This window comes from Sminthopsis crassicaudata, chromosome 2 (assembly GCF_048593235.1).
Source record: "Sminthopsis crassicaudata isolate SCR6 chromosome 2, ASM4859323v1, whole genome shotgun sequence".
In the NCBI taxonomy this organism is placed as follows: domain Eukaryota; kingdom Metazoa; phylum Chordata; class Mammalia; order Dasyuromorphia; family Dasyuridae; genus Sminthopsis; species Sminthopsis crassicaudata.
In genome coordinates, this window is record NC_133618.1 from 533615835 (window position 1) to 533632460 (window position 16626).

At 33.4% G+C, this 16626-nt stretch overlaps 1 protein-coding gene across 4 annotated transcripts in view; it reads right to left on the bottom strand.

The window, feature by feature from the left end:
* The window catches only part of LRRC49 (leucine rich repeat containing 49), a 201012-nt gene that overhangs the window by 131724 nt on the left and 52662 nt on the right, over positions 1-16626 (bottom strand). For all 4 annotated transcript variants that reach the window (XM_074294661.1, XM_074294659.1, XM_074294660.1 and 1 more), the window contains one exon: positions 9358-9419. In XM_074294661.1, coding sequence (XP_074150762.1) covers positions 9358-9419 — 62 coding nt within the window. The remainder of the gene's footprint in view (positions 1-9357; positions 9420-16626) is intronic.

Here is a 16626-nt window from a genome sequence, read left to right on the forward strand (position 1 = left end):
AACACTCTCAATAATTTCAATCTTCCTGTTCCGGGCTTTTTGAAAGCTACTTTAAAATAATCCATTTTTTCTTCTTTTTTTCTGAGTAATGAAGTAGCTAAAAAGTATTAGAAATAAAAGAACAGTGAGATTCAGTCCCTGATCTATCCAGATTCCATTTTAGAAATTCCATATAGTTTCTAAAATGAAACACAAATAATGAGCCTGCTATAGATGAGTAATTGAAATAGCTGAAAATTCTCATTGAAAGACATTGCAACTAAGATTATTAAGATCAGTTCATTGGATAACATATTTTATTTTTTCAGACAATATAACAGAAACTATTATAGAGAACAGCACAATTTTGTTAACTATGTAATTTTTTATTGAAAGACTTTGTAATTTTGCTTTTACAATTTCTAATAAAAAGAATTTGTGAATTGAAAAAAAATTAAACACAAACAACTCAGATTAGCATACAAAGCCCTCCAAAACTTTGTATCCAACTTGCCTTTATTTCCCAGTATCTACCTTCATGTACCTTTTGTTCTAACCACATTGGAATACTAGACGATCCCTAAATTCAACATGCTAGCTCTTCTTCCATACATGTGCACGTCTAGAGAGGACTTCTTTCTAAATTTCACCTTTCAGAATCCTCATATATTCTTCAAATATCAGCTCAGGTGCTGCCTTCCATTCAAAGGTTTCCCTAATTCACTATAACTGTTAGTGTGTTCTTTCTTTCTTCAGAAGATCTTGTATTTACTTACTTGTATACACATATTATCTTTCAGGTTAATATAAGCTCCAATGAAGGCAGAGCCCATTTCATTTTTATCTTATTATTATTCCCTGTGCTTAGCACAGTATCCTATACATTTTTTGGTCTGGAACTGTGACTTCATTAGTATGGGAAATAGAGATCAATAATTCCTCTTTATAACTTATAGTATTAGAAAGTTGCCTATAAAACTGAGAGGTTAAAGAAATTTGAAAAGTACATGGCCACTATGTATGTGTAAGGGGCAAAATTTTAATTTAAGTCATTATGATTCCTTTTCTCCTCCATACCACACTTTCACCTTGCACATATTAGATACTTAATAAATATTTGTTTAATCAAACTAAATGACACTAAAAAAATTTTTATTCACATAATAAAATAAGTAGATTAGGACAAATTGAAGAAGATCTAATAAAGTTGTAACAATGAGCAAAAAAAAAAAAACGTAGCAGATAAGTTTCAAAGCAGGAAAGTGTAAGATAACTGGCAGGATCAGGAACAATAAATGGAAACTTCAATGAAGCAAACTTAGATTTGATTTAAGCAAAAAAATCAAACTCTCATAGCTTTCCAAAAATAGAATGAGCTATCTTACAAGGGAGTTAGTTCTATGACTTCAAGAAAAGAGGTTTTTGTTCAGGTATGAGTTAAACCAGATGTCCCTTGTCCCAGTTAAACCTTAAAGGTCCCTTGTAACTCTATAGTATGAAGATATAAGAAAAATTTTAAGCTATTCTTTTAAAATTGTATGGTCCTTAGCTAAGAATTATGCCTCATTAAAGGAATATGGAAATCTTTCTAAGTAATCCTGTGACTTTGATGCTGTTGTTTATTTGCTTCAGTCATGTCCGACAATTCATGACCCCATTTGGAGTTTTCTTGGCAAGGATACTAGAGAGATTTACCAATTCCTTTTCCAGTTCTTTTTTTTTCAGATGGGGAAACTAAGGCAAATAGGATTAAGCAACTCTCTCAGAGTCACATAGCTATGAAGTGTCAAAGGCTATATTTGAATTCAGGTTTCCCAGATGATAGGCCCAGCACTCTATCCATCAGGCCATCTAGTTTCTCTATGTGGTTCCCTACAAAGACCAGAAAATTCTAGATGCAGGAAGTTCTTGAAAACAAACAAGAAATTTAGCTTTGTAAAAAAAAAAAATCAAGGTTTATGTGAAAATAAAATATTATATGTAATTCTGTTTGTTATATTTGAAGAAAGTTAATGAAATTTATAAGATCTAGAAAAGAACAAAAATTATCAAGGTGCTATTTTATAAGATGGACTCAAAAAATTAAGATTCTTCAGCTTCTAAAAACAAAACCCACAATTTAAGTGTAGTCATTCATCAAATCCTAGAACACTTTCCTAAGTATCTCTCTCTTCTCAGCTACCCCTACCCTTGAAACCTGAGTCAAGTTTATGACAATTAAAAACAAGCACCACTTCACACTGCAGAGAATAAATTCAGTTTGGTTTCCCTCTTTTGAGTTCCTATAGTATTTGTTAGATCTTAAGTTATTTGTCACATTCTGTCTCTATTATACTGATTCGAGTATTGTTCTGATTCCTCCAAAGAAAACTGTCTTGTAAAATCTATGCATAATCTGTAAAGTTATTATAGTTCCACTGTAAATTTATTTTACATAATCTCAACTGGGCCCTCACTGTGGCAAGGTGAGCCTTTTATGCCTCCCAAATAGATTCACTATCTCACCACAATAGGTTTTCTGAACTTTTTCATCCTAAACTTCCTCAAATCTCCCATAGCTCCCCCTCACCCACTTTCTCAACTGAGAACCTTAAGTTATTTATTATTGGAAAAAACTGAGACCATTTGCTAAGAATATTCCTCTTCTCCCCTCCTACTTTTCTCATATGATTCAAATGCCTTTCATCATTATCTGCTCCTTTACCTTATTTGACATGAAGAGGTGGCCTTTCTCCTCGACAAGACAAATTCCTCTATATATACAAATCACCTCATTCTATCCTGTCTTGCCTAACAAATTCCTCCCTCTACCATCCTCCACTCTCTAATTTTCAGTTTCTCCTTAACAACTAATTACTTGCTTAATGCTCCTCTATCCTAAAAATTAAACCCTGAATTGATTCATACATCCCCCTCTAGCCATCATTTTATCTCTTTTCTCCATTTCATGGCGACTAAACTTGAGGAGAACACTATAACCTATGTCTCCTCTTCCTTTCCTCTCACTCTCTTCTGTAGTCTGGCTTCCTAACTCCATGATTCTACTGAAAATGCCTTCACCAATGATCTATGAAACTCCAAATCTAGTGCCTTTTCTCAATTCTCATCCCTCTTGACCTCCCTAAAGCACTTTGATATCATTGATCATTCTCTTCTCCCTTGAACTCTTCTCTTTCTTAGTTTTTCTCCTGTTTTAATTTTGTTTTCTCCTGGTTGTTCTCCAACCTGTCTTATTGCTCCGCTAGATCTTCATCCAGGCTATGTCCACTAAGCAAGCATGTCCCCCAAGGCTTTGTCCTTGTTATTCTCCTTTTATCTCTCAGCAGCTCTCAAGGATCCAATCATAATCACTGTGCAGATGATTATTTAGCCCAAACTCTGTCCTAATCCATCCTCACATTTCTAACTTCCTACTATATAACCCAGAGACATCTTAAATACAGCATGCTCAAACCTCCCCCCTTCCAAATGTCTCTTTTGGTGCTGAGGTACCAGCATCTTCCTAGTAACTTAGGTGTGATCTCCCTGCCTCAAATCTCTTTCCTACTCCAGGCCATTCTCCACTCAGCTGTAAGTTATCTTCTTAATCAACAGGTGTAGCTGGGCTATTTCACTATTTAATAAACTCTAGTGACTCCCAATTACATCTAGGATCAAATATAAAATCCTCTGTTTAAGGCCCATCTTTCTAATCCTTTTACACCTTCTTTCCCTGTACATGTTCTACAAGATGGTAGCACTGGTTTCCTTGCTGTTTGCTGCAAAAAAATAATAAAAAATAAATACTCCATCTCCTGCCTTTACAAGTTTTTGCTAAGTGTCCAGTGTATTTGGCAGTCTCTCCTTCTTCATCTTCACCTCTCTGTCTTGTTTCAAGTCTCAGCTAAGGTCCTACCTCCTACACCTCTAACTTGGTTCCTTTCCTCTCGGATCATCTTCCATTCACTCTGTATATAGCTTGCACATACATAATTGTTTGTGTGTTGTCTACATTGTCTGTGCTCTTTGACAAAATATACCATCCATTTTTAGAAAAACACTAACAAGCATAGGAATAAATGGATTTTTTTCTTTAAAATGATAAGTAGCGTCTATCAAAAACCATCATCAAGCATTATATGTAATGGAGATATGCTAGAAATATTCCCAATAAGATCAAGGGTGAACAAAGTTGCCCATTATCAATATTATTCAATCCTGTACTAGAAATGTTAGCTTTAGCAATAAGAGAAGAAAAAGAAAATGAAGGAATTAAAGCAAATATTGAGTAAACAAAACTATCACTCTTTGCAGGTGATATGATAGTGTATTTAAAGAATCCTAGAGAATCAAAAAAACTACTAGAAACAATAACTTTAGCTAAGATGCAGGATATGAAATAAACACACACAAATCATCAACATTTCTATATAGTACCAATAAAGCCCAGCAGCAAGAGAGAAAAAAATAAATCCCATTTAAAATGATTATAGATAATATAAAATATTCTGGAATCAACCTGCCAAGACAAAGACAGGAGCTACATGAACACAACACTCTTCACACAAATAAAGTTAAATCTAAACAACTGGAAAAATAGCAATTGCTCATGGATAGGCTAAACTAATATAATAAAAAATAAAATTTAAAAAAATTCTATCTTAATTAATTTACTTATTCAGTGCCATATCACACTGCCAAAATTTACTTTATAGAGCTAGAAAAAATAATAACAAAATTCATCTGGGAAGAACAAAAGGTCTACGCTAACAAGGGAATTAATGGGGAAAAAAGGCAAAGGAAGACTTCAGAGTAAGTTTTTGTGAGTCTTTCTAAGCTTTTCTGAAATCAGCTTGTTCATAATTTCTTGTAGAACAATAATTCATTCCCATTACATTCATATACCATAACTTATTTAGCCATTCTCTAACTGATGGATATCCATTCAATTTCCAATTCCTTGCCACCACAAAAAGAACTGGACATTTTTGCACATGTGAATCCTTTCCCCTCTTTTATGATCTCTTTGGAATAAAGATCCAGTAGAGACATTGCTGGATCAAAGGATATGCACATTTTGACAGCCTTTGAGGCATAGTTCCCAATTGCTCCCCAGAATGGCTGGATAGGTTCACAACTCCACCAGCAATATATTAGTGTCCTGGTTTTCCAACATCCTCTCCAACGTTTTTCATTATCTTTTCCTGTCATCTTAGCCAATCTGAGAGGAGTGAGGTGGCACTTCAGAGTTGTCTTAATTTATATTTCTCTAATCAATAGTGATTTAGAACATGTTTTAATGTGACAAAAAAATAGCTTTAATTTCTTCATGTGAAAACTGTTCATATTCTTTGACCATTCATCAATTGGAGAATGACTTGTATTCTTATAAATTTGAATCGGTTCTCTATATATTTTATAAATGAGGACTTTATTAGAAACACTAGTTGTAGAAACTGTTTCCCAGTTTTATGCTTCCCTTCTAATTTTATCTGAATTAATTTTGTTTGTGCAAGAAGTGTTTGATATAATCAAAATTCTTCTTTGGCCATAATTTCCTCCCTTTTCCATAGATCTGACAGGTAAACTATCCCATGATGTACTAATTTTCTTGTACAATCACTATTTATGTCTAAATCATGAACTCATTTTGACCTTATCTTAATATAGCGTGTTCGATGTTGGACAATGCCTAATTTCTGCTATACTGTTTTCCACTCTTATATATAGTGAAATCTTATCCCAGAAACTGGGAGTCTTTGAGTTTATCAAACACTAGATTATTTAGTCATTGACTATTGTGTCTTGTGGAGTTGACATATTCCACTGATCCACTATTCTTATTCTTAGCCAGTAGTAAATGGTTTTGATGACTGCCACTTTATAATACAATTAGCTTTTCCCATTAGGTTGAAAGCTCCATGAGGACAAGGATTTCTTTACTTCTGTCTTTGTATCTTTACAATGTAGCACACTGCCTGGCACATAATAGAACTTTGATAAAGGCCTACTGACTGACTGAAGTCCTCGCTATCTGGGATACCAGCTTATGTTTAATTTTCCTATATATCCTATATCCTAATTTGGTATAAAGCATAGAGAGAAAGGACAAAGTTTTAAAGCAATCCACTGGGGCTTTTGTAGCATGTAACTCAATATGACAAATGGTTCTCTTTATCTCCTCTGTGAATACAGAGAGTATAGTTTCTTATATATAATAGGTACTAAAATAACTTTTGAACTGAATTGGAAAAAAAAAAGTCCTCAAAAGTTAGCTGTAATAATAAGCAGCATGGTCCATTTGGGTTGTATGCTAGTTGACACAGTAGATAGAATAATAGCATAACTCTCAGGATTATTGAGAGGATCAAACGAGATATTTGTAAAATGCTTTTCAAATCTTTAAGTACTATATAAATGCTATCTATTATTGTTATAAAGATAGTCATTCCCAGGAGTATTTATGGTTATGTTTATGTTTCAGAGAATAGTAATAATAATAATAATATCTAGAATTTGTGTGTGCTTTAAGTTTAACAAAGGATTTTACATTAATTATTTCATGTGATTCTCACAATTTTGGGAAGCAGGTATTACTATTATTTCAGTTTAAGAGATGAAGAAAATGAGGCTGGGAAAAGATAAGTGACTTGTCTTGGATAACACAGCTAACTAAGTACCTGAGTTTTGTATTTGTATTCAAGCATTCATGATTTCAAATATAGCCTCCTATCTATTATGCCACAAGAGACTTGGAATATCTTCATTTGTATGTCTCTACACACTAGATTCCACAGAGGCCCAACAAATTATAATAATCATAGTATCCACCGGTCATTTTGAATAAGATCTAAGGAAAAGCTTGCCCTTTATCCCAACTAAAACTATCCATCTCAGAGACTCACATGAATATTTATCTGAACTACCCTGAATCTAGTGAAACTTCAATAATTCTAGAAACAAAACTAGAATCTAAGTACATGACCATCAGTTCTTCCACACATAGAAGCTGTGATATTTTTTTATTGGAAGAATAATGACTTTAGGGCTTTTGCCCCTCTAATTTATCTAATTACATTCAAATAGATCAATTATTTTAATTGCTGTAAAAGGAGTAATAATCCTCAAATATATTTTCCTTGACTACTGTCAGGCCCTTCAAAAAGGATGTCCTACACCAATATCCAATGTACCATATCATCTGGGCTATGAAAAGACTAATTACTCTGAAGGCTTAATAACCTCCTTTGAAAACAGAAAAATGGAATCATTGATTGCTTCTAACTTAAAAATTATAAAGGTACTAAGTTCCCTTAGGAATGTTATGGTGGGATCTAGTGATTTCTAGATCCAGTATGCCTAGCCTCTGATAAAAAGAGAGTATCTGCCTATAGCTCTTATTTTTGTCTCTCTCAGAAGCAGATCAGCGGCAAGCACTGGAGGAAAAGATAGAAGTAAGCCTATGCAAAAACATAGAGAAAGAAATGATTAAAAGCAGGAAAGGTTTGAAACCATTTGTTCACAGTTTCATGTCATAACCCCTCAGAAAAATCACTGTTTTTAAAAGAAAATTTAATTTTAAAATGTTTCTACACTACATGAGTAGGAAAAGTAGAAGGAAACTCCCTAAATAAAACACTTAAAGAAGACAATCTTTCTCTCAGATCTAGAGTAATAATAGTTAACATTTGCTTTAAAATTTTTTAAAAAGTTTTACATGTTATCTAATTTGCTCCTCACAACAACCCTCTGAAGTAGGTACTAATAATATCCCTATTTTACAGATGAAAAAACTGAGCTTGAGAGAGATTAAATGACTTACCCATATAGTATCTCATGTAGGAACATAAAAAGAAAGAAAGAAAGAAAAAGAAAAAGAAGAAGCATCCAAGGAGAACAGGATTCAACGTACTTTTCATCTGGTTTGGGAACTATCATACTCAGTACATAAAAAAGTAACAACTTTTACCATTGCTTAAAATACTCTCCAATCTCTAAATGTGGAAAATCTGAAATCAGAGTGGAAAATAAAACCAGGCATGGGAAAGAAACGGCCACAAGCAGGATAAAGAATAGTGCTCAAAGGCAAACTCCAGACCTGGATTTATGAGGTATTTTTCTTTACTTTCTCTTGCTCTCTCTCACACAGGTTGTTTCTTTATAGGAGATACACTTACAACTTTGATTTAGGATATAGAGGTAGACTGAAGACTTATTAATCACCTGAAACTATGACTTTGCAAAATGTTTAATAACAGAGAAAAATTTTAAGAAGGGCTCCACATTCCCCATAAACTAGAAAAAGGGTCTAGTAACTAGAACTCCCTGTGAAATGATGGGAAAAGATAAAAGTCTTTTTTTTTAAGTCAATTTATTAGTAGAGTTTTAATTTTTATTGTTATGCTATTTCTTAATGCAGAGAAGGAAAAGAAAGTTCTTAGGAAATATTGCCAATATGCCATTCTCACAGTCTAGAAAAAGCTCCTGTTCGTTTAAATTACTGTGAAAAACAGGACCTATGCCTAATTAAACAACAGGAAACACAAATTTTAAAACTCTCAAAGACTAGATTAGATTTTAACTCTAGGTATCCTAGGCTTAAAGGCCTGTGCTTTCTCTGCTTACTTGAATGTTTCATTTCTTCTTAATCATGTCCAGAAAAGAACAAGAAAGGAGAAATGAGGAGCTCTTATGGAGAGCCATTACTAAGCAGGGGGAGGAGGGGACAAGTGAAGAAAAGCAGGAATAGGGGATACTTTAGAAAAATCAAGCATGACTGTAGGATCACAGCTCCAGCCTTGAATGCTTCCAGGTCACCAATGGATGAGAAAATATCATAGCAATATAATGATATACATAATATCTTTGAAATACAAAATTTTTGTTTTTAAATTCTGTAACCATCATTACATGAAGATGACAAGGCTTCATGACCTAATCTAAAAGAGGCATAGTCACAAATATAGATTGTAGTCCTCTATATAAAAACTAATCAGTAACAACACAACTTCCATATGATAATTTATGAAGCAAATATAGTTTGATGCTAAGAGTAAATGTCAAATAAAGGATATTAAATATGTGGAAATTCCCATATATATACATTTTACAAAATAGCAACTATAAATGACATTAGTTTTATAATTAAATTTTTAAAAATTATCTTATACTTATCTCAACATCTTGGCATTAAAGGGAGGACAAAACTACATTAGTAAAATATAAATAAGAGTATTGTTTTTTCTACCCAAAAACTTTGTTGTTAAACTGCTCTGTCATCTTCATATTTTTAATATGACATATCAAAAAACACCCTAAATTATTTCCATTCTAAATTTAAAACAATAGTATCAACATATTCAAATCATTAATAACAAACCAATTAGGATGTCTACTTACCAAGAGATATTATTGTAGCTGAGAAACAGACGTTGGAGGCAGGGCAAATTATCCACATCTCTCTAGAAGAAAATAAAGAGGCAAAATTTATCACTTGAAAGGGAAAAAATATCTTTGAAACGTCTACTTTCCCAGTTGTAGCAATATATGCTGCTTTCAATATACTGTAACCTTTGCTGCATCACTGATTTCTATCAGACATTTGGCTCCATTCTCTTCCACTGCAGATTATAAGGGAGGGCTTCGGTATATCTGCAGAACAAGCTGCACCACTTGCAAGGTAAATAGCACTGAAGGGAACAGAGAGATGCTGCTGCTGCTGCTAGCTTCTCTGAACATACTGTTGGGAAAGAGGCCAAAATGCTTCTTCAGCAATTCAAATGGAGTACAGATAGGAGAATCCAACAGAGAACGATCTAAGAATGCTGTACTAAACCTTAATTTCAAGGAGATAATCTTGTATTCCAAATAATAGCTGTCTGTATTAAAAATCTGGGAAATTCTTAATTCTATTATTTAGAATGTGTCAATCAATCACAAATGAAGTAGCACATCTTCAATTCCCCTATAAAATTTCATAAAGGAAAAATTTATTTAATACACACATACATCTATGCACCCATCCATCCATATTACCATACACATATACACATACATATACATGTATGGTGTGTGGGTATAGGTATGTGGGTGGGTATATATAAATATAAATACATATAAATAAACATAGATGTTTATATGTATGTGTGTATATGTGTGTTAAATTCTCTGTGTAACTTGCAGTCTTTCTCTTCTCTTAATGCAGTCCAATTAGCAACTAGAAAGGCTAAACAACCAAAAATGGATTCTGCTTCAGGCTTAAATACAATAATGAGAAATCTTGCTATTTTAGTATAATTACCCCTAGGCAAATGCTTCAGATTTTAGTGACTAATGATGATACAAAAGCCAGCTTACATGGAGTGAGTTGTATTCACTAAGTAAGAAGATAATACCTTCCTAAAAGTAAAAACCCCAAGAATTACAGAATCTCAAAGTCTCAGAAAGGAGCTTAAAGGTCCATTTACTCCAATCCTTTAATTGTAACGGTGAGTGAAATAAGGCCTGGGGAAATAAAGTAACTCATCCAAACAAAATGAGTGATCATTAAATATAGTTAGACAAGAATCCAAGTCTCAACACCCAAACCAATATTTTTACTATTACACCAGACTATTTACTTTTTTTTTGGGGGGGGGGGGAATGGTCCTAATGATTTCAACACAGAGAAATTCCATAGTGGAAACTATCTTCACAATTAGAGAACAGTAACTCCTCTCTAATCTATAATAATAAATACGGAACTTTATCCAAGGTCACATAAATACCATGTCCAAGAGGTAATCCTTGAATCTAAGCTTTCCTGGCTGTGAAGATGACTTTCAATTCATTATTGTCTTTTATTCAGGTTTTCCACACAAAAATAAGTGTTTTCCAATTACTTAAGAGGATTTTACTATAGGAATAATAAATACTAAAGGAAGAGGTATATCTGTATTGTAAAAAAAAAAAACTAATTAATTTTGAAGAATTTTTGGAATATATATGGGAGATGGGGATTGGAATTGCTTTTAAGAAAAAGAGGAAAAAGAAAGGACTACCCATGTTATCTCTCTTTCTGGGGACTCTGCACTAGTCCTTATAAACTGTAACCAACTATCAATTACTATGCAAACCTTCAGTCAGCCATAAACTTAGTTAGCAGGCTAATTGAGTGTACATCCTAGGTGGTCTATCCAAGAGTTCACTTTCTATAAGCAAATTAGGCATAAAAAAGAGAAAGAAACTTCTCTGGGCTTCAGTTTCCTTATCAGTAAAATGAGAAGAGCAGACTAGATGGCTTTAGATCTATGATCCTATGATCTAAGAGAAACCAGGAGATAGCTAGAGGTAAGGCACATCACTCATATGGATGAGATTCATGTTTTTACCTTACCACAGAGGGAAGTTTCTTCTGTCTGGTCTGGGAAAGAGAGGAAAATATAGTCATCATAATATACTTTTAAGATTTAGGAAGTGTTTTACATCTATTACTCTCATTTGTTATTTTCTCTACTTGACAGGTGAATAAACTGAGGCCCAGAGAGCTGAAGTGACTTGCCTCAGTTCAGACATTTCCCAAGTGTCCCAAGCAGGTGATATTCCCTTGCCATAAGGAAGAAGGGGCTTCTATTGGCTCTGCAGAGGAGGGCATTATAATAAAAATAATAACTTCAAGATTTGCAAGATATGTCAGCTTATGCGAGACTCACAAAAACCCAGGTAGGTAGGTAAAATAATTGTCCTCATTTTCCAGATGAGACACTGGAACACAAAGGAAATTAAGTGCACTGTTCAGGGCCACAGTTCCTAAGGATTGAGCCACATCTGAACTCAGGTCTTTCTGAATCCAAGTCTAGTACTCTATCCACTCCACTTACCTGCATATGAAAGATCATTAGCTCTGGCAAAATATCAAAGTAAATTGAGTTTAGATGCTGGTTCTGATTTTGGGAAAATCATATCTAGAAGTCAGTTTCCTCATCTCTCCCTATCTAATAAATCCTCCCCTGCAGCCTCCAAACATGCCTAGGACTCCCTCAGCTATAAAAAAACTTTCACATGAAAATTAGTTCTTAAACAACAAGAGACAGAATTATTAGATAAGATGAACCAGATATTGGGGAGAAGCATGCTAAAATTTAAAAGCTTCTTCACATGCAAAATTAATGAATCTAGGATAAAAAGAGGAATAATCAATTGGGGAAGAAAAACTCTCTATAGCAACTCTCTCTGATAAGGATTTGGCATTCAAGATATATAATATGACCAAAATTCATTCCTCAATAAAGATGGAGGTAGAAAGATATGGACAAAGTGTTCTTAAAAGAAAAACTGAAAGCCATTAACAACTATATGAAAGAATACTATAAATAATTAATAAAAGAAATGCAAGTCAAATCAACTCTGAAGTCTGACGTCCCCCTCAGCAAATGGGCAAAGATAACAAAAGATGGGAATAATTAAGTGCTGGAGGCAATATATGGCATACTAATGTACTATTCTTGGAACTGTGATTTGTAAAGGAAAAAAAAAGGAGGAAAGAAGAAGGAGAAGGAAAAGAAAGATGGAAGGAAGGAAGGAAGGAAGGAAGGAAGGAAGGAAGGAAGGAAGGAAGGAAGGAAGGAAGGAAGGAAGGAAGGAAGGAAGGGAAGGAGGGAGGGAGGGAGGGAGGGAGAAAAAGAAAAACATTTTGGAAAGCAACTTGTGTTGTTGATCATTTCAGTCATGTCCAATTCTTCATGACACCATTTGGGGTTTTCTTGGCAGAGATATTAGAATAGTTTAGATTTTTTTCCCCTTCCTTTAGATTTCACACATCAAGTGAGATAGACATTTCTTTAAGTCTTTCCAAATTATCTTATGTTGGAAAAATATTTTGCTCAGTTGTTTTTTTTTTTTTTTTTTTTTTTTTTTTTTTTTGTGGGTCCTATCGCCCAGAATCCATTTAAAGGCTTGATATAGCATTGTTTCCAAGGAAAACTGGGAAGAATTTCGGCAACTTCCTGGCTTTTCTCTACCATCTTGGTTCTGCCCCACTCCTGCAATTTCCTTCTCTAGCTCATTTTACAAATGAGCAAACTGAGGCAAACTGGATGAAGTGGCTTGCCCAGGGTCACACAGCTAATAAATGTTTGAAGCCACACCACCATCTTTGCCAATAAACCTCAAATGGGGTCATGAAGAGTTGGACATAATTGAAACAACTAAACAACAAAATAGGCATATAAAATCATCTGTAATACAGGGATAATAATAGTATCTACCTCACTGGTTTGTTGTGAGGATCAAATGTGTTGACATATGTAAAACAATTTCCAAACCTTAGAATGTCTAAATAAATGTTAACTACTATTATATCATCATTATCCTAATGATTACGAAGTGTCCAGGCTAGAGTGTTTGCTGTGATTCTCTCCCAGCTTTACTCCTGACTCTGCACTTGGCCATTCCCCAGCAACTTTCTCACCCCAGAAGATCCCTCTGACCTTGAGGTCCTTTCATCCAGTGAGTTCCTTTGGTTGCCTTTAGTTTCTAAACTAGCCACATTCCCTCCCTCCCAGGCTAGAGCCTTCAATCTTAGTTCTTCTCTGTAGGTTTTCTCTCCCACCTTACCCCAAATTTTCAGTTCCCTTTCAAGTGTTGCCGTTGCCTTTGCCTTTCCCCATTGGAATGTAAGCTCCTTGAAAGCAGTGACTCTTTTAAGCCTAGTAGCAGTATAGCTCAGTGACATAATATGCATTATTTAGTAATTTTCTAAACATTGTTCCAAATTGCTTTCTAGAGTGGCTGTACCAATTCATCTACTACAGTTTTACTAGCTGTTTTCCCTATAATTTTACTTATTTTTCTTGCAAATACTCAGATGCTATGCTATTCAATATATATATACATATCAAGTAGTAATAGTATTTTATAATCTATGGTATTTTTAAGCAAAATGTAGTTTTCCTGTTTAACTTTTTTTAAACCATGTCAGAGATTAAAATATACTACTACTACTACTCCTCTAGAAAGTACAGCCCTTTACCAAATTAGTTTCTACTATTTATATTTCCTGAGACTGATAGCCAGAATATTTTAATGCTAAATTGACCTTTACCTTTTATTCACTTAAATGAAAGCATCAACAACTCTTCTCCTAATTTCTCTATTTCTATCAGACACCACTATTCTTTTAAACATCCCAAGTTTTGCAACTTAGAAGTCACCCCCAGTTCTTCATCCACACTAACTTTCACATTCTATCAGTTGCCAAATCTTATCAATTCTACCTCCACACTACCTCCCTTTTGCCTGGGCTATTGAAATAAACTGCCTCCTAACTGATTTCCCTGAATTTTCCTCTATCAAATTCATTCTCTAAACAGCTACCATATTGAAACTCCCACAGTTCTGATCATATCACTTCCTGTTCAAAAAGCTTTAGTGGTTCCTATTCCTTCTAGAGTAAAATATAAACTCCTCCATTTGGCATTGCTCCAGTCTACCTATTAAGGCAATAACATATTACTCTCAGGTACTCTATATTCCAAACAAAATTTTATATTTCCCATACATAGTAATTTATATCCCCTTTTTGTGCCTTTGTACAGGTTATTTCATTTCTAAGATGTTCTTGTTCTTTTCTTTCTCTTTTTGTCATGCCTAAATCTCCTTCATGAAGCTCAGTTAAAGTACCTTCTCCTTTAGGAGAACTTTCTTTTATTTCTGCAGTGTTGTACTCCCATTATCGTGTATGTTCATATAAACACATACATACATACATATATTCATATATTTCTACATGTGCATACATGTATATGCATTTATGTATATGTAATATAGATATAAATAAAAATACAGATTGATATCTTGTGCTTAGTTACATATTGAATCTCTTCCTAACTGATTCCCGAATAAAATGTAATTTCCTTGAGGTCAGGGACTGCCTCACTTTAATATTTTCAATATTTTCAGCACTTGCTACCAACTCAAATGTTTCTTGTAAATAAAAGGAGACCCCCTAATGATTCACATTATATTATTAAATTCTAAAATCACATTAAGAAATAGTTCACTCTCTTTCGATATATATATATATATGTATTATATATATACATATTCATATATATTTTACAGTTTAAAAAATTGGGGAACAGTAATCATCACTCAAACTAATTAATCTCTGAATGAATACAACTCAAAAAAATGTCCATGACACACTGAAATGTAATCCATTTCTTAGAACTTTAGTTCATTTTTTATGCTCATAAATATATCAGCCAAGGATATTTCAGTAAATATAAGCCTTAAAGTTCAATAATAATGTTAAATTAGCCATATCAAAAGATCAGATTGATATTTACACTACTTCATCAAGACCAAAATCAATCTCAAAGACTCCCCATCTTCTCACTCCAAAGCAAAACTGTCATAGGCTTTCCCTTTTCTTATGTTTTTAAATTTATTACATAATTTGTCATTTGTCAAAATTAAGCTTTAACTTAAGCTTCTCCATTTCCACATGAGACCTGGAGCACATCCTAACAGAAGATATCACCAGGTGGTTGTATACCCTTATCTTTCAATTACCAACATACTTGATGACTATACACACTTTAAAATTATACAATGTAATGTAATATGATAACATATGATTCTTTAGCCACATAAGTGTTTGTTCTTTTTTCTAGAACTTATAAAAATAATTATGCCCATTCATTTTGGGAAGTCTAAATTTCTGTTTGTTTGTCTGTTTTTAATGTTCTACACATGTACATTTTTAATCCTGGCTTTCCATTAAACAAGAAATGCTTCTACATCATCTGCCCCACTACTGACAACCATGTCCCAAGGAAATACCAACTAATTTTCAATGTTAGCATCAGCAATTAGTAAAATAAATCTCCTGAGAGCATATGAAATTCTAAAATCATATTTTAATGTTTCAGAAAATTTTCTGCTGTTTTGGAATATCCATTTCATTATTATCTTCCAGTGTGATAATTAAGAGTTATATCTGCAAATTATAAAACTTTATCAGTAGAATTTTAAAAAAATCAAAACATAAAGTTACTTATACTAGAAATTCCCTCACTAAACAATCATCTCACTGCCAGGGGTAAACTTCCAAAAGAGCTTAGAATAATAATCTGACCAAAGTGACAATAAGAAAAAAAACTGGTTTAAATGAAACATAAACTGTCTGTTCAGAGAAATAAACTGTTTCTAGCCTCCCTGAAAGTACTCTTGTAACACAGTCTTGATTTAATTCATGTCACGAAAGAGTTTTGGGAATGAACTCAGAACATTTGTATAAGCAAGATACAAGTTGTTTTTTTCATTTTGCAAAAGTATCTAGAAATAAACTATGACAAAAAAATTACTATTACAAAATTCCTTTGGAATTATAATTCTTTATAAAACTATGTTTTATTGATGTTTTTATGATTCTTTAAAACAATCACACTTACGTCTTTTAAAAAGAAATGATCATTTACTTCAAATATATTCAGGTTTTTTTTTTAATTTTACTAAACTCACAAAGGACCAAATGATTCAGCAACCTAACCCATTAAAATATTCAGTGCAGCAACTATTTTTAGAGTCTCTTCTCATGGAGAAGTCAGGAAAGAAAGAGATTAGAAGCATGTATCATGAAAGTTAGAGACTACAATATCACGTTATCTTCCTTTTTTATTTATTCTC